At 44.4% G+C, this 22,179-nt stretch overlaps 1 protein-coding gene across 1 annotated transcript in view; it reads left to right on the forward strand.

Moving 5' to 3' along the window:
* LOC146189859 (organic cation transporter protein-like) overlaps positions 1-21,206 on the forward strand; it is a 36,673-nt gene extending 15,467 nt beyond the window's left edge. Inside the window, exons 6-11 of the mRNA XM_084605357.1 lie at positions 1,335-1,426; positions 3,638-3,852; positions 14,632-14,813; positions 18,068-18,213; positions 19,892-19,964; positions 21,024-21,206. Coding sequence (XP_084461483.1) covers positions 1,335-1,426; positions 3,638-3,852; positions 14,632-14,813; positions 18,068-18,213; positions 19,892-19,964; positions 21,024-21,206 — 891 coding nt within the window. The remainder of the gene's footprint in view (positions 1-1,334; positions 1,427-3,637; positions 3,853-14,631; positions 14,814-18,067; positions 18,214-19,891; positions 19,965-21,023) is intronic.
* The last annotated feature ends 973 nt before the right edge of the window (positions 21,207-22,179 follow it).

Here is a 22,179-nt window from a genome sequence, read left to right on the forward strand (position 1 = left end):
ATTATATCTGCAGTAAGTACGTATCTATGATTGCGCGCGATTCATTAAGATCAATTATTTGTTTAAAGATTTATCAATGACGAAAGAATCACTGCTTAAAATGTTAACTAGAAAATGGCTGAATATGCTAAAATTTTTGGATAGATGTTTACTTCATTTTCTTCCACCATGTAGAACATTGAACACAAAGTAACACCTGTAAATTTTATAAACGAAATGATGCATAGTGTGAAACAAATATAAATCTGAGGACCTTTCCTGTGTGGTTTACCTGTACCACTCGGATATTACCCGATGTGCGCATGACCCTGAAAAATAAAGACATGCCGCAAAAATAGCAATACTACAAAACATGCCGTCGATATCACTAGCATGCCACTTAACATTAGAAAGCAGAGCGTATAGTATATCTGGAGCGGCTGGGAAAAATGCATTGCATTTGGAGTAACCAGGAAGCATTGAGAAATACCCAGGAGAATAAGACTGGGCTGCAGTGCACTTTGCAAGTAGTCGCTGGTTACGACTAGCAGGGATTAACAGCATCGCTGAGGAGGAAGTTATATAACAGTTGCATCTTACCCGTAATCAACTATTGGACTGAAACTTATAGGCAAACGAAAAAGGTTCTACTACTTAAGCTGACGACACTAAAAAGATGAGGCAAGTTATGGGATACGAAGCGTGCAAAGTTAGTTAGGCCTAAATGAATGCCTCGAGTTAATGACATTCTAGTGGAAATGAAGTTCTAAGAAGAAATCGACATGGGCAGGGCATTTAGTGCGCAGAGAGGTATAATCGACAGCCGAAAAGGGTATCAAGTTGGATACTAAAGGGAAGGAAAGCGCAGCAGGGTTGGCAGAAAGTCAGGCGTGCGCATCAGGTTAAGAAGTTCGCAGAGGTCAATTGCATGAAGCTGTACAAGACCGGGTTAATCAGAGGAATACTGGAGAGGCCTTTGTCCTGCATTGGGTATAGTCCTGCTGCTGCTGCTGCTGCTCATGATGATGATGGTGAATTTCATTATATTGCGAAACCGGGATGCGATATACTTTTCAGGCACCGCACGAGTGGTTCAGGGTTTAAAGCCCTACAACGGGTGGCGCAAGCTGTGCCTAGCAATTGTATGCTAGAGATTGCGTAGATGCGAACGTTAGTCAGTCCCGAACTGGTGTTGCAATTTGTTGGCTGCAACCCTTACCCAAAAGCCGCCGCTTCGGTGAATGAACGCCGGCCATAAATCCTCAGCCTTCTCTTTTAATAAAAAAAAGCGTCTCGCATTGCTTCGAAGAGTTGACTACTCTCAGGTAAGTTTACAATTTTTTCTCCAACGATAGCAAGAAGAGGAGGCCAAGCAAACAGCCAGCTGCCTGGATCTTGTCAGAAGCAGGACGATCTTACTCTACACTTGCGTGCTCGTCTACATCTCGTAAGTGGTGCAAATAGCCGCTTTTTGTAACCCAGCTTCGGTCATCCGCCTAGAGAAAAAAACGCCTCACAGCCCGCGAAATTTCAAGGTGGGAGCGCACAAACACACACACACACACACACACACACACACACACACACACACACACACACACACACACACACACACACACACACACACACACACACACACACACACACACACACACACACACACACACACACACACACACACACACACACACACACACACACACACACACACACGCACACACGCACACACGCACACACGCACACACACACGCACACGCACACGCACACGCACACGCGCACGCGCACGCGCACACACACACACACACACACACACACACACACACACACACACACACACACACACACACACACACACACACACACACACACACACACACACACACACACACACACACACACACACACACACACACACACACACACACACACACACACACACACACACACACACACACACACACACACACACACACACACACACACACACACACACACACACACACACACACACACACACACACACACACACACACACACACACACACACACACACACACACACACACACACACACACACACACACACACACACACACACACACACACACACACACACACACACACACACACACACACACACACACACACACACACACACACACACACACACACACACACACACACACACACACACACACACACACACACACACACACACACACACACACACACACACACACACACACACACACACACACACACACAGAAGAAACGCAATGTACACTTGTTTCTGCTACGTACGGCTATTTTTCCTTTGTAAAAAATTATAGTCCACCAACTAGCCTAATGTTTGTTTAGGCTAGGTTCGTAGATATGTCTCTTGCACAGCGGTGTTTTGGTGGGCACTGCATTCTGTTCGAGCGTGCTTTGCTTAGTTTTCTCCAAACTAATGCTTGCAGCCTGACTGATTCACGAAGTGAGGAAAAACATCTATGCTGTTCATGCTTGGTGGCTCGACAGACATGCGCGAGCAGGTATCGTGGCGGGTTCTTTAGGTTCTTATGACTAAGAGAGAAAGAAAGTTTGGATTTCGAGATTTCTCTATTTTCTTGCATTCTTTAGATGTTTCGGATAGTTCTTGTTCTTTTGATGATATGCGAACATGCACCATCAAAATTATAAATGTTAGGCACCATTTTTTGTGTCAGCCTGACATACATTTGAAACTCAGGTGCTACATCCAGAACGAGCCATGTTTTCTTTGATAAAACCTCGTCCGGTTCTGAATAAATTTAGATGCAGACAAACATAGTGCTGAGTCACTCGATTCTACCCACAAACTAAATAAAGTACCGTCAGACACAGATATAAATTAGCCTTTCACCAAGCCCCGCGAACGTGCCTATACGTGGCCTTGGAGTAGCGCATATATGCCTTCATTAAGAACCTCTGGCATGCCAGTGAACCGAGTTATCGTTTGCGTTATGAGAGTACGTTACAAAAGCCCACCGTCAGTGCTCACACGCTTGATTTGTCCGACTTAGACCCGTGACAACTTTCCTTGAGGTTGCCAGATGGCTCTAGGAACCCGCCAGCTAAGCACATACATTCCCCCCCCCCCCCCATGCCCTAATTCTTCTGAACATTATGCAAACTTAGAGCACGGCATGTTTTCGTGCCCTGTTGCAATACAGTCACCTCACGTTCCACACCCTCCTCCTCCAACCTGGCATGCTTAGTTAGCCTCTGCCAGCTGAAGGACCAGTTGGCCTTGGTGACTCTGGTCCAGGACATTCTCGACCCTTAATAGTGCGTTGAATAAAGTTGTTTCCTCCTCCTCCTCCTCCTCCTCCTCCTCCTCCTCCTCCTCCTCCTCCTCCTCCTCCTCCTCCTCCTCCTCCTCCTCCTCCTCCCGCCGCGTCGATACCAATCAAAGCGGGTGCGATGCCGGCGGGAGGGCTTCCTATACTCCGGTAACTTAAACGGTAACACGGTACATACGACGCTAAAAGTGTATGCTCTTTGTGCGCGTGGCCTGGGTGCCACTGCGTTACTAATGTAATGGAGCTCCATTGTCCAGTTATAAAAAAGTGCGAAAGAATTGAACGGCGAAAAACTGTGTTGACGCCTTGAATGTAAATCGAAACATCTTTCTGCAGGACTGCCGGTGGTATGGTCTTCTACGGTCTGCAGTTGTCGGTGACTTATCTTGGCGGTGATCCGTACCTGACCTTCGTGATAGCTGCGGTCGCCCAGTTTCCTGTGGCGATCATCTCTTACGCGGTCATCCGGTGGTGCCGAAGGCGGTCCGCCGTGGGTTTCGCGTTCGGCGTCACTGGTGCATGCGCGCTTGGCGCCGCTCTCCTTTCGCCAGGTACCACTACAGCGGATAAGTTTGTATACTAGAAGTGTTGTTTCGTCCTTTTGCGTTAAAATCTTTTCGGGAGACAACCACGTTGTCAAGAGCATTTGCCCTTCCCCAGTAGAGCTGCGCACCAGCAAACCATAAGTCTTGCGCAAATCAGCCATTTCGGTGCAACTGTTCCTTCGAGACAAGCAACGTAGCGGTGCATGTTACTGCTCATCTGAAGAGAGCAACAGCGTTAAGAGGAAAACATTGTGTAAACAGTTTGTAGTCAAAGCACAGTCTCCTCGCGGGGAAGGCAGATAGGCTATCGAGCAGGTTCCGACACTATTCTTTTTCCATGGAACTAAAGTGAAGTGAGCAGGGCGCGCCATTGCCCTCCACCTTTTCTGACGAGCCAGCTAATTATTTCAAGTCCCTTATAATGTTCTCGCTGGTAGGAAATGCTTGCACCCTTTCTCATGTACAAGTAACGTTTTTTTATTCCTTGTAGGGAAGATATGGTGAAACGTATAAATTAACAGCTTGCATCTGTACAACATTGGCATTCTTTCTTTACCAGCCCGCACCCTGCGAACCTGCTAAACAATTACGTCGTCATCCCAATATCATCCTGTCCGCTTAGTGAATGTGAACAAAGTGCATCTATCGAATAAAGGCAGCCAGACAGGAGTCCTTATCAAAGCACAGTCACTGTTCGGAGAACGAAGATTTTGATGAACGTGTTGGCTCTGTGTTGTGATCTATCAAACAATTCTTCCACATGACAAAACTTTTGTGACAAGAAAAAGATCACCAGCAATCTGGTTCTGCTTCGTCTACATTCTCATAATGATGTGCTGAACATTGCAATTTTACATGGGGAGCTAAAAGTGTTTCGTTCCTATCTGCTCAATACTGAGATGCCCTTTCTCATCTTATGGCCCACATTCCTTACACACATGGTTCATAGATGCAGCTGGCGCAGTGCAGGATTAACGAGAGGATTTCGCTCTACAGATTGTGTAGTCAGACTGGTAGCGATGGTGATGATGATGATTCATTGCACGGGCGCATGTACAGGAAGGGCTAGCTATTTCATCATCATCATCATCAGCCGGACTATATCTACTGCAGGGCGAATGCCTGTTCCATATTCCTCCAATTAAGCAATCCTGTACTAGCAGCGTCCACCTAATTCTTGCGAACTTCTTAACCCCATCTGCCCTCCTGACTTTCTTGCTCCACCTGCTACGCTTCCCTTGTCTTGGTATGTTATTCGTAACCCTTTTGGACCAATGATTATGATCTTTTCGCACTACTACCCTGCCTATGCCCATTTCTTCGCCTTGATTTCCGCTAGACCTTCATTAACTCGAGTTATTTCTCGAACCCACTCTGAACGCATCATACATCTTTACGTTACACTTACCATTTTCTGTCCCAGATCTGCGTTTCACTCAACTTAAGTAGAACTCTTTTAGTTAGCTTCCACTTTCAGCCCAATAAGTAGTGCACGTAAAACGCAACTGTTATATACTTTGCTCTTGAGTGGTCCCGGTAAGTTGCTAGTCCTAATCTAATGTGAGAATAAGTGCCAAATACACTCCATCTCAATCTAATTCTAGTTATCCCCCTTTCATGATCCGGATCTACCGTTACACCTATCCTAAGTAGTCTTATTGGCCTACCACTTCCAGTGCTTCGCTACCTATTGGAAACTACGGTTATTTCCCGAGGATGCTGTACATTGTTTCCTTCTGCACAGATATTCAATCACATTTTCGAGTTCGTCCCTTGAGTTACTTAGCAAGGAAATCTCATCAGCGAACCGCTGATTACTGAGGTATTCTCCGTCAACCCTTATCCATAACTTCCCCCATATTCTATGCCTGAGTACTTCCTCTAAGCAAGCTGCGAATTTAACTGGGCAGATCATGCCTCCTTGCCTAACGCCTTTCTTTATGGGAACTGTATTGCCCTTTCATGCAGAAGCATGCTTGGTGTGCAGGCACTGTTGATATCGTTGTCTTGTCATATACGGCTTGTGTAACTCTGATTTCGCAATGCCTTAATAACTGGCGAGTCTGAGTCAAATCTTTTTTCGTAAGCAATGAATGCTACGTATAAGGACTGGTTGTATTTCCAGCATTCTTCTATCATCCTGTTGATATTACTTTGATCGACAGTAGAGCACCCTTTCCAAAAGTCTGCTTGATCTTTTGGTGGATTAAAGTCTAAGATTGTCCTGATTTTGTTAGTGATTATATTAGTAAATACCTTGTACGTAACGGGTAGTAAGCTGATTGGTCGGCAATGTTTCAAGTCATTAGCATCCCCTTGTTTATAAGTTAAGATAATGCTTGCCTTCTATGAATCCAGTACCGTCAATGTCATCATGTATTCTCGTATACAGGGTGGCCAGATTTTCTAGGTAAATATCCCCAGTTAACATCATTGAAGAAACGTGTAGTTACTTGATCCTTCCCAGTCGCGTTCCCCATTTTCATAGCTTCTTAGCGTTCTTAATCTCTTCCTTCGTTACTGGCGGAACGTCTGACGGCTCTTTCCTACTGTCAGTGTTCTTAATTGTCCTTTTCAGTTACTCTATAGGCCAAAATTCATCGGTTACGTTGACTATCTACTCCATATTAGTGATGGCATTGCCCGCATTGTACCTTAGCACATATATATGATTTTTGCATATCATTTTTTTGAGCATATTTGATTTTATTCTTGTTATACTTCCTTATGTCGGACACTTTCTACCTATTGATTACCTATGATAGCATTGCCAGTTCTAGCCTGTCCGTTGGGTTGGTGACTTTTATAATTTGGCCAATCTTAATCAAATCTTTTGCATGCTTAGAAAATTTAGTGGTATCCTCTGTAACTATCCTACCACTATTTACCATTGACTATTTACAAGAACTATATAGCGGATGGGTGTGCTGCATCAGATTGATAGAAAAGACACCATAACTAAAAAAGGATCACGCATAGGCGTCGTACAGAGAACGGAAATAGTTTGATAAAAAAACAATCCCTTCGAATTGTGCTTTATTTATTTGGAAAGATCAATCGGCCAAAACTAGATATCGGAGTGAAACTAAAATTTTATCGCGGCCAACATGGCCATTTTCAGAAATTTGCGGAGACACATGGTACCGGCAAACGGGGTGCAACGCCTTTGTTAAGCCGTTTTAAGCTCTTTGCTTGCCCCCCCCCCCCCCCCCCCCTCCTTCGCCCTCAATATCATACCTGTCCAGCGGACGTTGATGCTAACATAAATTTAGCTTTGGCTTTGATATTAGAAGAATAATGTCATACTGTTCGTATTCAGCTTGAGTAAGTACAAATTAGCGTACAGTGTATCGGTTTAGAATTCCGCTGTCATTTTAGAGTTTCTGGCACGGAGACCGGAAGAAAATTGCATTTTTTTTTCAGTTATACCAAGAGTGGTTAGTCGTTTCATGTATATCAGCCGGCAGCAATTAACGATTAACAGAAGGTTCAAAATCTTTGTATTTTCGAAAAATTGTATTGCAGGTACAGCTTCGATGTGTAAGTTAAAGAATAACAATTTCGACCAGGAAAAACTTGGCATTTTGTGCACCAAGGATAGAACGTCATGGACCTCACGTTTAAATTATAGAGTACGATACATTTGCGATCGAAAGAGGATCGTTCCTTACCTGTATATAATCCTGCATGATGCAAATTATAAATGCTCATTCCAAAACAGGATATTCAAAATCTGATGCCCGATATCGGGAAGAAGGCTGACTTTCCGCTGGTTGAGTTAAAAGCGACCCTCTGGAATATTTGTCTCAGAACCGTGAACATCAACTGCACTTCTGCCTCGATGGTTCAGCGAGCCTGACCACTACTTCAGTTAATGATAATAATAATAATAATAATATTTTATTCACTTCAAAAAAACAATACAGGACGCGGACGCGCCAAAGCCGCAATTGGGCTTGTAGGGCGCCGTCCGGCAGCAGCAACAACCTCTGTTACCAAATCACAGAATTATTATTATTTTTTTTTTTGTGGACGAAAACAGCATGAACTAGAGCTGCTCAAGCTCGGCAATAGCACCCCGTAACTGCCTGCGAGTGTTCAAGTTGAAAACGTCATCAGGCAGCTCATTAAATATACATGGGATATAAAATGATCTCACAGACATACCAAAATGAGTTCGCACTGTAGGCACGAAATATCTAGGAATGTTCCGTAGTGGAATAGGTTTAACATTAGGCAACCTAAATTCGGTGTTCCAGAAATATCTAAGTACAGTGATTTGTTTGAAAACAGTGTCAAAGGATGGCAGACCTGAAGAAAGGAATACACTTTGCAGTTTATGGGGTGTTGAATAGATTACACTCTTAGCCATATTCTTGAGAATACGGTTTATCCTATTTTTCCATGTTTCAGAACAGTTAAAGAAACAGCACATGCCATATCTCAGCAAAGAATATCCCAAGGACTGTGCAATTAAACGTCTTATGGCAAACGGCAGGTAGGCCCTTAGAGCATAGAGCAAGCATGCGACGCCTCTAAGCTTCCTACTGAGGTGCGCCATATGTGTGTTCCAGGATAAATCGCTGTCCATGTAAATGCCAAGATATTTCACGGTCGGAACACATGTAATGGGGCAGCAAGAACATGCAGTGCACCTGGAGCTGTGCAAAACAACCGCTGCGTTTTTAGGGATTGGTTTGTGTGCATTGTGAAAGCACACTAGTTGAGTTTTTTGGGGATTTATTTCAATCAAGTTACATTGAAACCAATCATATAGCTTGGTGGCATCCTCTTGAAGTTGTCGGAGTGCGCACGAAAAATCTGCATTAGCTGAGATGAGGAGGGTGTCATCAGCATATTGATAAATCTGTGATGAAGTTATAACACTGGGAAGGTCATTAACATAAAGATTAAATAAGAGAGGTGATAAGATGGATCCCTGAGGAACACCACTATGTAAGTCTATAATACTGCTTTGCACAGGTCCAAGTTCCACCATTTGGGATCGCTGAGACAAATAATTTCTTAGTAACATTTGAAAAGGACCACGAAACCCATAGCAATACAACTTTTCACATAGAATGTCGTGGTGTACAGAATTAAACGCCTTATTAATATCAAGAAAAAGATCAAATGCCCCTTCATTTCTATCAAAATTAGAATGAATAGAATCCGACATGTTTTCTAATAATGTTTGGGTACCAGAACCAGCAACAAATCCGTATTGATGCGGGCTGAGCAAATTATGCCTCAGCAAAAATGCTGACATAGTAGACGAGATATGTTTTTCTAAGATTTGTGATATACATGACACGATAGAAATTGGGCGATAGTTCGAAATATAATTCCTTTTGCCACCCTTGTAAAGTGGAATAACACGTGCTTGTTTGAGAGAGTGTGGTAGGCAGCCACTTTCAATGATACTATTTAGCATAAAGAGGAGGACACACTTTAAGCTTTGAAAGTTTATGGAAAGGTCGCTGATAAATATCCCATCAATTCCAGCCGATTTGTTGTGCTGTAGGCTGGAAATTATACCGAAAAGATCTGGCTCTGTTATGGGTGGAAGAAATGCCGACTCAGCCACAGAAGAAGGAAGTAACGGCGGACGTGATGCGGCAAGCGTAATGCGCTGTTCCTTAGAAAAAAAGTTATTAAAATCATTTGCCAAAGATGACGTCAAGTGACCAAAACTAAGCTCTATTGCGCCCTTGACAGGCCTACGCTGACGCCCACGTAGTTGGTTCACGATAGCCCACGTTTTGGCCACGTCATGGTGGCAACTGTGAAACTGGCTAGCGTAGTAGCGTCTTTTAGCGGACCGAAGAAGAGCGGTTACTTTGTTCCTAGCAACCCGAAATTCAATTCTTAAGGTTGTATTTTTCGGTGAAGCGCGGCATTTCGACCAAAGGGCTTCTTTCTCTTTGATGGCTGCGAGAATGTCAGGTGTAAGCCAGTAACATTTATTATTTCGTTTTTTGGTAATTATGCTTCTTTTGCAGGATTCCTTTAAATTTTTAAAAACCAAAATGAAGTTATCATACGCCGTATCTTTGTTATTTCCTGATAGAAATGAGTTCTAGTCGAAGGATGACGCCTTTCTGTCAAACAGTTTTCGGTCTAGGAGAGTAATGACGCATTTGCTATCATCGGGTTTCTGTGCAGAATCAACCTTAGCAACGTGGCATAATGTAAAGTAATGATCTGCTAATTTCTGTTGAATGACAGCTGCCATAGCGTGAGACAGGTCCGAGGCGCGAACATTAACGTGATCTATGCAAGTTTTAGACATACTGTTATTTACGAACTCTTCTCTAGTAGGATCTGAAAGTAGTGCTTCTATACCATGGTCAGCAAGGGCATTTAGGTAGTTTTCCGCAGACGCTCTCTCAGGCTTTATTAGATCTATATTCAAGTCACCCATTATGCATAGGTTACCTTGGCTGAACCTTTGTTTACAAATGTCATGCAGTTCTGTGATAAAATTAGGCACGTTTCCAGACGGCGGGCGGTATATGATGAGGAGGTGACTCGAGATGTTGCAGTATGAAATTTCAAATCCCATCGCTTCTGCAGCGTTGAAGGAGATGCTAATACTGGAAACTGATAATGAATCTTTGAAGAAGACAGCAATTCCTCCACCTTTACCTACTTGACGGGTAAGTAAATGCTCTGTATAACCTGGAAGCTTGAACATGCAAGTATTATGATCAGCAATATTTATCTCTGTGAATGCAAATATGTCTACGACTTGGTAAAAGTCTTGTGCGACTACCAGAAATTGATTCCAATATTTTCGAATACTTCGAATGTTAATATGAAGAATTGTAAGTGAACTCAGTGAAATTGGATGGAACGATTGAAAACATGCATCAAAGCTTGAAAAAGAAGACATAGCAATAACAATCTTCCTACATCATTTTGTCAATGTCTGAAAGAGACGCGATTTTGATGGCGGAAGCCCCCACTGCTTTCCTGGCAAAAATTTTGCCATTCTTGACCCAGACAAATTTGAAAGATTTTTCCTTTCCTCGGATTCGAGTTTTCCAGAACAGCTCACTGTTCATTCGAGTCAAGTTTTCATTGAAGAAGACTGAAGAGAGCTTGTCGGAGTTGTTTAGCGTCCTAAGTTTGCCTTTAACCTGCAGCCATTTCTCCCGTATGGTCGGGGACGAAAACCTGACCAATACGACCGGAATCTTCTCTTGACGCGATGGGAGGCGGTGCACGGCGGTTATCTCCGAAGGATTGAAGTCACGCACTTCAAGCGCTTCAGCCATCTGCGCAATTTCAGCCCGCAGGTCTTCTTGTGGCTGAACTGGCAGTCCGCTTATCTCTAGATTAGACAGACGGCTGTACTGTTCACTGTCATTGAGCTCTGACTGAATTCGGTTAATCATCAAAGCTTGTTCGCCAATAGTTCCTTCTAGAAATGCTACCTTTTGCTCAAGTGTTTTTGTTGCTTGCACGGCATCGTTGCATGTCGCAAGGAGCGTGTCATATTTGGATGCCAGGAATTCCACTGAAGTTTGAACCTCAGTTACTGTCGTTTGGAGGCCTTCAATTGTTGCGACAAGCTTCTCGAGCTGGACCGGTAGAGCCAGGAGGCTATCTATGCTTATTTTCAGCTCTGAAACAACCATCAGTTTTTTTTTCCAAAGCAGCTACCTTTTTAGAAACATCTGATGGTTCTTCTTCCGTTGGCTTCCCATTGGAGGCCACCGAGATTAACTCCCCGCGACAGGCGCGACATCGCCATTTTTCACGTTTTCCAGGTCCCATTGATGAAAATGTACTCTCAGAAAGACCTGAACATTCACCGAGATGGTACCCAATGCTACACTCGCAGCAAACAGTTCGTTTTCCATCTGTAGGTAGAGCCTCATTACAAATCCCACAACGTGCCATTGTGAACAGTCGAGAACAATACTAGCAGGTCTAGCAAAGCACAAGTTATGACCAGGTACAACTTGCACACATTGCCCAAATTGCAGTCGGCGGCTTAATGAAACAAATGGCTAGAGATGAGTTGTCATCAATGCTCACCTGTCGTATACAAGAATAGCAGTCAGTTCGCGACACAGGGGTTGCCGCCGACTGCGAAGGCGAGCCAGGTGAACCACTGTTTTATAGCGGTCCAGCGGTAGCAGCGCCGTCTCCAAGAAGCCTGGCAGTGATCGTCCTTCCAGTCACGCTGTCCCGAAGTGGAACGATTCGCTGTCCAGTTCCACCACGATATGCGCAGGATAATGGTATCGGCTGGCCGTCCGAGTCTGTTGCCTGTCGTACACAAGAATAGCAGTCAGTTCGCGACACAGGGGTTGCCGCCGACTGGCCTTCCTTGTAATGGCCACAGCGGGCGAAGCTAAAATATGTCACCTCACTTCAGCTATGGGTGCAGACCGTACTACTATTTGTGTCGCCATATTGACCAATAAGGCAGTCAGGAATGGCCTGCTTTAATCGACTGAAGAGCAGGCTTCTGGGGCCTATAAGGTGCTTCTTGTTGTGAAAGCGTAACTTATATAATGTAGTTACAAACGCCCACGGCGACTGTTATTATTCTTAGATGTCATTTTCGTAAAAGAGTGTAGCTTCGAAACTTGGCCGACTGACTATTGGAGCCTCGTGTAATTGCGGCCAGTTTTCAAATCCATGCGAACAATTGCTGGACCTGACCGGAAACTCCGATTTCTGTCGTGCCAATACCTTACGACGGCAGAACGTTGCACTGTCACCAGTAGCTTGGTGTGGCATTCAGGAGGCACTAATATCTTGCTATCGGTATGGATGATAACACAGCACGTCCCATCCGCGGGTTGGACGAGATCATATATCTCGCATTATTCATGAATGCTCTGCATAGAGTGCAGAAAGATAATCTTTCAGCCACCGCGGTAATGTCTTGATTCATTCTTGCTGTCGAAGATGAAGATGTTCGGCATGTGGTGGTGGCTGTCGTCGGTGGTATTAGTGGTGCAGATGTGCCAGGCATTTCTGCGTTTGTTGAGATATTTGTACTTGTACGAGAGGCTACTTCTTTTATGCTTACTGACTTGATTTTCCTCTTGTTTTTTTTTTTGCACCTTTATATCCCCTTATTCCTTTTCCTCAGTTCATTGCACAATAGCTTTTTCATTTTTACTTAGCCTCTATTTTGTTGTCTTTCCGTTCCTTTTTGAGGTAAGATGTAGATGCAGGAGCTTTCGGATAAGACCTGCTATGGCGCAAGCGCTCACACCCTTTACCATAAAGAGAGTTCCTAACAAAAATAAGCCCATAAAAACGCAGAAATTGTTTAAAAGGCAGAGGTTGCCTTGAGGATCCTGGCAGTGATATTTTCCTTTTGTTATAACGACGGGCTGAAAAACGTGTGAAAGCTCGCTTTTTGGCGCCTGACGTAAGCGAGGACTGAATATAACGCGCGCAAAGAGGGCAACGCTGGGAAAGCTAGTTGTGCTCTTTCAACTTTGTGCACATTCGATACCTGCTGCCTGTTCTGACGGCTTTTATGGTAACTAATGCGCGGTTGCATCAGCCGGCATAGAGAGAGCGACAGGCAGAAGAAAGATGTGCTTCTAACGTTGCGACATCGTGATTTAAGGGCTACACAAAGTTCCAGAGCCTTGCTGTCAGAAACCTTTACAGCTGACCTAGCGCTGTCCTAAATCGCCATTAGAGCGATGCACAGAGAGGCAGCTAATAGATACATGGTCGTTCGGAAATGGAATAAGGATTCCTTGTTAGCATTAGATGTTACACACTATTTCGGTCATACTATGAACGGTGCGAGATATGGCTCTGCTTATTTATGAAGATGCGACTTTAACATATTGTTTTTCTGAATTTAAAGGCATTAATGCGATCCCATGGCAAGGGGTTAAATTTTGGCATTAATGCCTGAGTATGTTTGTCCGAATAGCAAGACTGCTGCACTTAGAAAGGAGAATATAACACCCGCATCGGTGTGACATATTTTAGACCTTCCCGCTAGCCGGATAAAATTGCTTCGACATCATCCGCCAAGACTTGCCCATAAATCCGCCCCTCAAAGCATTGTAAGTTTACACATCACTAAATGTTCGAAAGATTAGTTGTATACAAATAATCGGAGCCAGGATATCACCCCATTTTTATTTTGCCACCAGGCAAATATAACGAAAACTAAACATTATATATAGTTTAGACCGCGCATAGTGCATTGTCTGTATTTGCCTCCCGCGCCCCCCGCCCCCTCCCCACACGCCACACACACAATTCTTGCAAAAGCTAGATGAAAGCCTTGCTTGAATGCTCATTGTCCGACCCCTTTTACACTTCCATCCTTCCCTTGTCCCTTAACCTAGGAAGGAAAAGCATCCCTCATAATTCGTACATAAATAGAGTAACAAAGAATAATGCTCAAATGGGCAGTACGATTGAGAAAAAGAGAGTGGCACGTGATGGAGAAAATATTTTCCTGTACCATTCTCTCCTTCAGATAGGCGCTATTTGTGTCGCGTACCTTTTTGACGGGTACTAGGCGGCTAGGTCTCAGTTACAGTTTGCTGTTAGGAAAGGGATATGAAAGTGGATAGGATGAAAATCGGGTCATTAACAACCCATCTTAGCACAGCTATAGTAATAACTATAGGTACACCAAAACACTCCAACCCTTTCATTATTTGCCCGGTTCTCCGCGTGTTCTTTCCCGCCATGCATGTTGCACCGAGTGATTTTCCTACTTTTCTTGTGCAAGTATTGATATATTTTATTTACCATGGTACATCTTCCCCACTTGCCTAGCATGGGTGGCGCTGCGTCAGGCGTGCGTAATCGTGGGCAAGGTGCTGGCTGCGGTCGCGCTGACGATGGCGTGGATCTTCGCAGCGGAGGTGTTCCCAACGCTGTACCGCACTGCGGGAGTCAGCGCCTGCTTCATCGGCACCCGTGTTGGAACTTCGACTGTCCCGTTTTTGCTGGAACTGGTATGCACAAGAATCAGCGGGCTGAGGAAGGATGATGGTCCTTCGTCGCGGTGCCGTCCCTATTGAGGGGCTACGTTTTCTGTGCCCACTCCGAAAAGCGACGGCTCCACCTTAAATCATCATTTTCCTCGTGCCTAACGCGATGGTTGCGCTGTCATCTGCGCTCATATACTTAGGTATTTTTGTGCGGGGTCACTAAAAGTCGTGACGTTTTTACCGTGGTTCCCTTGGAACAATGAAAGGGAATAAAACAACGAAAAACAATAACAAAACTGAATTGGAAACGAAGGGGATGACGAGATTGACAGTGGATGACAGGAGGAGTTAACAATGAAGAGGTGTAAAAGTCCAAGTTATTGCATCACGTTTGACCACAAAGAGTTAGGATCATAATGGATGTTACCAGGGTCACGTGGTGGTATGCTATTTATGTATACATCATGCGCGGAAGAAAGTTCACATTGAGTTGCACTTGACATTCAAATACACAGTTTTGTCGCGAAGACCATGCACGTACCCGAATCTTACTCAGAGATAATACGTGGATGTGTGGTGAACCCGAAAGACGCCACAGCTAGGCCACGGCGCTGCTAGTGAAAAGTAGCCACCGGCAACCGGAAAAGTAGCCTGCTTATAAATGAAAATAAATCAGTTGGTACTGAAGCGTCAAGCGTTCCGCCTCATCTCTTGTTCCTCGTGCATGCCAAAAAGTGCAATCAATATGTCCATGTAAACGCGTGAAGAGAAAAAACGTCTTTCGACTGCCATTTGGTCTTGAAGCCGGTTATTCCTTGAGCGCACCAGGAAACCTTGTAATCACCTCGGGGAGCAGACGAGCAGACAGCAGGACACATGTGATTCTTCGCAAATCATCACCGGTACACTTTACATTTCTTGCGAAGAGGGGCGGCAGACCGGATCAAATATAATGTAAGGAACTCTAGAATCAAGAAGATAAGGCTGTGTTGAAGGGTCGCATACCATTCTGTGCTATGAATACCCTGCATACACTAATTAGCATGCCAACACCGGGCACAAGCCTGCATTAGGCCTTCAAAATGGGAGTCATATAGAGCGCAACTTAGTATCCAAGTGAACGCGTAATTCACAAGCAAGATATTTCCGCAGCGGACTGATTGTTGAGAGCGTAAGCAAAGTCTACGGGGTAGGCTTTGAACTGTTACAATGGTGTGTTCAACATTTTGGCAGGCATAACCTCGTCGCAGAGTTCACAGCTTCTTGAATTTGACTTCAGTCATCAGGGACGCTTGCTATGCGGAATATTTTTAGATCTTTAGCATATTGTGACCTGTAATGGTAACCAACAACTTCGCAAAATTATTCTGTCAAGATTGATAAATAGCAGAAGCCGCAAGTTGAATCCCTATGGACGTCAAGATGCAATACTAAAGTGTTGAGACCTTTGTACACGGTACCCTAAAGGTCTCTGCAGTTGAGGTAGCTAGCAAACAAGCTGCGATAGGACTTACAAATAATTCGTTTTGACAGTTTTTAAAATATTATAGTTCTGTACTGCTTAAAAGGCCTTGCTGCAGTCAAACTAGATAAAATCATGTGCTCACGGTAGGAGACTGCAGTAGTATCGCTTCCTCAAAAAAATGAGAAATTAACTCTCTATAGAGTGGCCTGTGCAAAGGCAATAACGATGTATTTAAACTACGACCATAATCGTGTAAGCGGCTTCTGAAAACAAATAGTGGTGAGTGAATGGCTCTTTCGAACACCTTAGCCAAAGATGACAGAAGGGAGGCAGGTCTGTAGAGTTCGAGAGCAGTGCGCATTCATGTCTTAATAATTAGTAATACAAGAGCTTTCTTACAAGCAGCGGCGAAACCTTACGTGCTCAAAGAATGCCTAAATATTTCAAGGAAAGTAGGGCAATGAGTGAAAAACAAATACTCATGTAGTGTGGGTACAAATATTTGAAATAGAATGTGGAAACCAAAGCGGCATGGGTTCACGGCCGAGTCAGAAGGCTGCAAGCCAGAAACAGTAAGAAAATTTAACAAAGGGTTAGCCTTCCGAGAAAAATGATCGTCATTTGAGGAGACCCTCATCTCTCCACTAAAGACCAGGAGCATTCAAGTCGTCAGAAACTGCGATTCGGTAGCGCTCTGATTCATGGTCACCAAGTGGCGCAAGGATCAGCTGTAATGCATCAGCACCAAACGATGCTTACAGATAGTTATCATGAGCTTTATTAAACCCATTTCAAGGCAAAGTCCTCTCGCTTATCTCTGCAATTATTGCTGTCCTCTGCGAACGGCATCCACGCAATCTCCGAAATATCTTATCTTATCCACCCACCCAACATTCCGTCGAGCCCGGCAACTCTTGCATTACCTTGAACGTCAATATATAACCTCTAGTGACGAATTGGTTATCTTGCCTTCGCATTACATGCTGTGTCGACGCCCATGTTTTCTTGAGCCGAATATCAGTAATTCTCACTAATTTGTTGACCCTCTCTTCATGCTTGCTCTTCTGACTTTAGATAGTGTTGGCCGGCAAAGAAGCTTTTGTGAATTTTTTAGTAACCTTATAGCGGAGATCTCATCGCATAGCTCAATGTTATTGCAGCGAAAATAATGCAAAAAAGTTTTTATAGTCAGGAGAACATCACAATTTCAATGCTCGCCATTCGGTTTGCAATTTTGGCGACAGTGAAAAGCTTCAAAACCATTACGGCCATTATATTTGGTGGTGGTAGATGGGACGAGGTGTGCTTGAAGCAGTTTGTAGCACATTTCGTCACTTCTACACACATGAAAATCGCACACTTTTAGGACGCCGGTAGAGTCTAGACGGTGTGCAACGTCTCAATATCAAACTTTATAACACTGCATGTCAGTCGCCTTGTGAATTACGATTCTATAGCGTTCCTCGTGCTGTGGCGTCAGAGATGCTTAAGCAGTATGCTTATTACACAGAAAGTTACAATTTGCAACCCCTAAAGTCGCCAAGAGTGTGCCTGGGGGGGGGGGGGGGTAGGGTGCGAGGTGGAGGACTGTAGACGGGGCACCAGCCTCCATGACTAAAGATGAGGTTTCTTAGTAAGCGACCAGCTTCTATATTCTATGTTTCCACGGGTATTCAATCCCGTAGAAGGTTAATTGTCTTAATGAGTGAAATAATGATTGAGCTCGAGGCACAATATCATACATGCATGCTGAAAAAAAGTAAATTTACGCTTCAAAAGGTTTCTGCCAAGTTAATCCTGTCTTTTTTTGCAGAAAGCCTACTTTTCCGACTCTGTGCACATGGGCACCTTAGCCGGCATCGCACTCCTGGCAGCAGCGCTTGTTCCGTTACTGCCTGAAACGTACAGGGCGACGCTTCCAGACACAATAAGCGATTCCAAGCAGCTGGGGAATAGGAGGTATGTTTGCCAACGATGAGCAATCATCGCGAAAGTGACTAAACCACATTCATATATACCACCATCGCCTAATATGGAACGCTTACTCAGAGATTTAGGTTATATTATGCCACGATTGCCGGGACACGGCTTCCACCATAAGAAAACGGTGTGTAAATAGCTGCGATGTCATTCATTGTATTAAAATTCGCGTATTTGAACCTCCGTCTTATTCTAAGTTGCGCTTTTGTCCCGTGAAAATCAAGGGTTATTTGCAGGCTCTCCTAATTACAAAACTCTTTAATTTCGCCACTTCATTCGTTTTCTTTTTTTTTTTTTAGATAGGCAACTCTAATTCACTAGACAGAACATCATCATCGCTGCGGAGGGGAGTTGCACATTGCTGGGCGAAGTTGGACCATTAGGTTTATACATGGCGAAATAGGAGCAATTTTCAAGAGGGGTTTTGATTGATTAAAATGTTTTATTCGTTACATGATCTTCATGTGAACTTTATTCATGGTAGCTCAAAAGACGTGCCATCCCACCTCAATGTTTGTGAGAAATTTTGCTTTTAAAAAGCACCTTCCCAAGGAATTCATCCCATATAAGCCATACACATGGCCAGGGGAAAGCTTGTACACACTGTATAACCAATGGGTACACAACTGCACTGGGGACCGAATCACTACCTTTCGGCCAAAGCCGGGTGTTTGCAAAACTGTGTATTTGTGAGAAGCTGTGGACAAAATGCTGCGGGCCGAAAGGTTGCTTATCCGGAGCCAGTGTATCGGGGCGAGCTCATGCTCCTCTCTGCTTCGTCTCATTTAGCGCAGAGGTCCTGAAGTTACTGTGTTGCTTCCTTACAATTTTGAAGGGAGAGCTTAACTGGAGTACCTGCGGCGTGATTCGCGTCCGCTAGTTTGACCACAAGGCGACTTTCAGCCGCGTGCCTAGCGGCGCGCAATCCTCGCCGCCCGCTCCTTCTTCGCACGTGTGCTACGCCAGGCGAGGCGGCGCTCAGTTCTGCTGTTGCTGCTTTGCCTCTCCTGTATCGCACAGTTGATTCTTCACACACCTGGCAAGCTTCATTCTTTTTTTTTTCTTTATTGCCTGACGTTTGCAAGACAACACAAACCTGGCAAGCTTCATTTGTACCGGTACGTATAACCGGTCTCCGCGGAGCGCTGCGCGTGATGCCATCACTTAGCCATGCGCCTCAAAACGCATGCGCGGTGCTCTTCAGGTGCTGCGCCGCAGAGAAGTATATAATCCGAGGAGCAGCCACTCGCTTGCGAAGGCGTATGTATACGTGGATGACACAACGCTCGGTACTAGCGTTCACTACCCTCGCTTGAAAGCCAAACCTACTAATTCGGTCGACGTCGCTTGGCGGGAAGAAGTGGCACGTAGGCAAAATAAAGCTGAGAGAGTAAGACGAGCGATAAATACTCCCGAAGAGCGAGAAGAGAGAATTTCAAGGCAGTGAAGCAAGGCGGATGAGAGAAAGGTGCGACAAGAGCAACAACCTAGAAAAGATTCTGTCTAGTCCACGGCTACTAGTGCTTTCACTTTGTATATCCCGGCTTGACTGAGTTAAGCGACCGCTATTATTTGAAGGTTTAAGGGCCCTGCGAGTGGGTGGGTTCGTCCGCTAACGCGACATGTGTGTTCAGTGCGATTGTGATTCTGTATGCAGCTGTTCGGTCTTCGCTGTTGACCGGCTCATTTCCTTGGATTCCAGTGCGTGCCTTAATCCAGATATGGTTGCTGTAACGGGTAAATCAAAGATACGGAGCTCGAGTGGGTGAATAGGCTCACGCTCATTAATCGGCATGTTTCTTGTGTGTGGAAAGAGTTCATGAAATGGTATACTCTGCGCCAGGAGTCCTCAAGGGAAAAGGTTCATAGGGCCAACTGAGCAGCTTTTAAAAAACTGCTCGCGCTTCCCTCCCAGTATACATGCCGGTGACGAGAATGCGCCTGTATAGTATATGCCATGCGTTGGGTGAGGCCGATTTACGCCACACTTCAGACAGCTGTAAAGTGAGGTAAAGCCTTGATTTGTACAGGTGTCTGCAATATATTATTACAACTGTAAGCTACACAGAGTATTAAAATAACGATTTTAGGAGCCAGCTCAGTATTAAATGAGGTCCTAAGTACCTCCGAGATATACTCTGGTGACACATCTGGAAAACTTCGCCTGTTGAGCAGCCTCTGAAACGAGGCTCACACTTCTGTGCCTGTCAAGCAATGTCGGAAGTTTCAAGGTTGAACTCACTACGTTATATTGTCATGCTGCTTTCGTTTGAGGACATAGAAGGCGCAGCCACAGCTAATGCCGTAGCAAAGAAGGGCTGCAACTGGGCAGGCTCCTTTTTAATGTGCATCCCACTGAATACGCGCTGCATTGCTAACGAGGAAAAGAAGGTCAGACATTGCAAAGTTACTTTGCTAAGCAGTTCAAGGCATTTTCTGTATTGATAAATTTAAGCCCTGTGAATTATACGAACGAATGTCGTCGGATGCCCTCGCCATGGATGATAAGCATTTGTACTCTTTCAGCCCTTTGGTGCAAGTTGGCGGCGCACACTCAAGGATGTGACGCAACAAATGATTTCGTAGAGAACTAGTCGCCAGTCTGAGAGGTCCTATGTTCTTTCCCTATACGCACGGTGTTTGTGCGTTCTTGCTTTGAATGCAGCATTAGAATTGAAATATGTTTATTGAATTATGGATAGTCGTATCTCGACTATACTGAGCTCTGTGCACAACCACACAAATGATTAGAAGTTTACATCATAATGTAGGGGTTTCTTATTTTGCAGGGAACGTCTGAAGCAGGACTCCCCAAACAGAAGAGGGATGGATCAAGAAGAGCAGCTTCCATTGCCAGGTCTCACACCTGCCGCTTCCGCATTACATGCCGACTGCCCCAGAACGTGCAGCTGACATGGTCAATCTGCATCAGCTCTGATATTAGCCAGGATCACTTTAAATGGAGTTTCTGAACGGCCAGCATAAGCGGAAGATGTAATAAAAGTGTGGAATGACGCTGGAGAATGCACTTTGGCACTGCAAAAAAAAAAAAAAACTTTTCCACAGACACACACACACGCACCCCCCTCTCCCCCTCCCCGCGCACAACGTCTCGAAAAAAAAAATGCTTTTTTTTTGTGTATAAAAGTCGCTGTCGTGTCAATAATTCGAAACAAAGCGCATGTGGTCGCAGTGCATTATTCTGGAAGTGAGCGCCCCGTCCAATAAGCGGTCCATATTCAGCCCTAACATCTGATGCACGATTCTGCTGTACATAAATTTCCGACACATCCGAAAACGTTCAGTATAAAATTATTGTAATATTGTGCTCAGCATAGTTTCCGTTATTCGTATTCATAGGAGGTGCAATTAGTATAGGTCTTCTACAAAATACGTATGATTCTCTACCATTGTTCCCTTTTAGACTGTGTAACCTTAGATTGCGTGAAAGCACTCGTTAAGTTCATGATCCAGTTTTATAACTTACATGACGCGCTCTTTGATGAACTGAATATGTTTCGATGCGGCGTCAGAAAGTTGTCCCTCATAACGATGCTAACCATGCATTATAATCTCTACTTTTGGTCCTATTTAAATTAATAATATTTGGGCCCCAATGCTTTATTATACCTAATTGCGTGTTTTCGCTGATGGAGATTTTACGAATGGTTGCATTCCTTTCCCATAAATAACTACTAGTTCATACAAACGCACTGTAATTTGATATTATCCCTATTTCACCGTGGTACCAAACTTTGCAAATTGAAATAAATAGCCTCCAAATGCAAACACGTATAACTGACAGCTTGCCAATATACTATCTACATAATAGTTCTCTCGAATCAGCTGACCCACTCGATGTAGCTCACATCACATTACCAGAAATGAACACATCTTTAAAAAAGCTGGCCGCACTATAGCTTAAATAAAACGCAAATTGCACTG

The sequence above is a fragment of the Amblyomma maculatum genome, chromosome 5, assembly GCF_055883805.1.
Source record: "Amblyomma maculatum isolate TAMU_Amacu chromosome 5, ASM5588380v1, whole genome shotgun sequence".
Lineage (NCBI taxonomy): Eukaryota > Metazoa > Arthropoda > Arachnida > Ixodida > Ixodidae > Amblyomma > Amblyomma maculatum.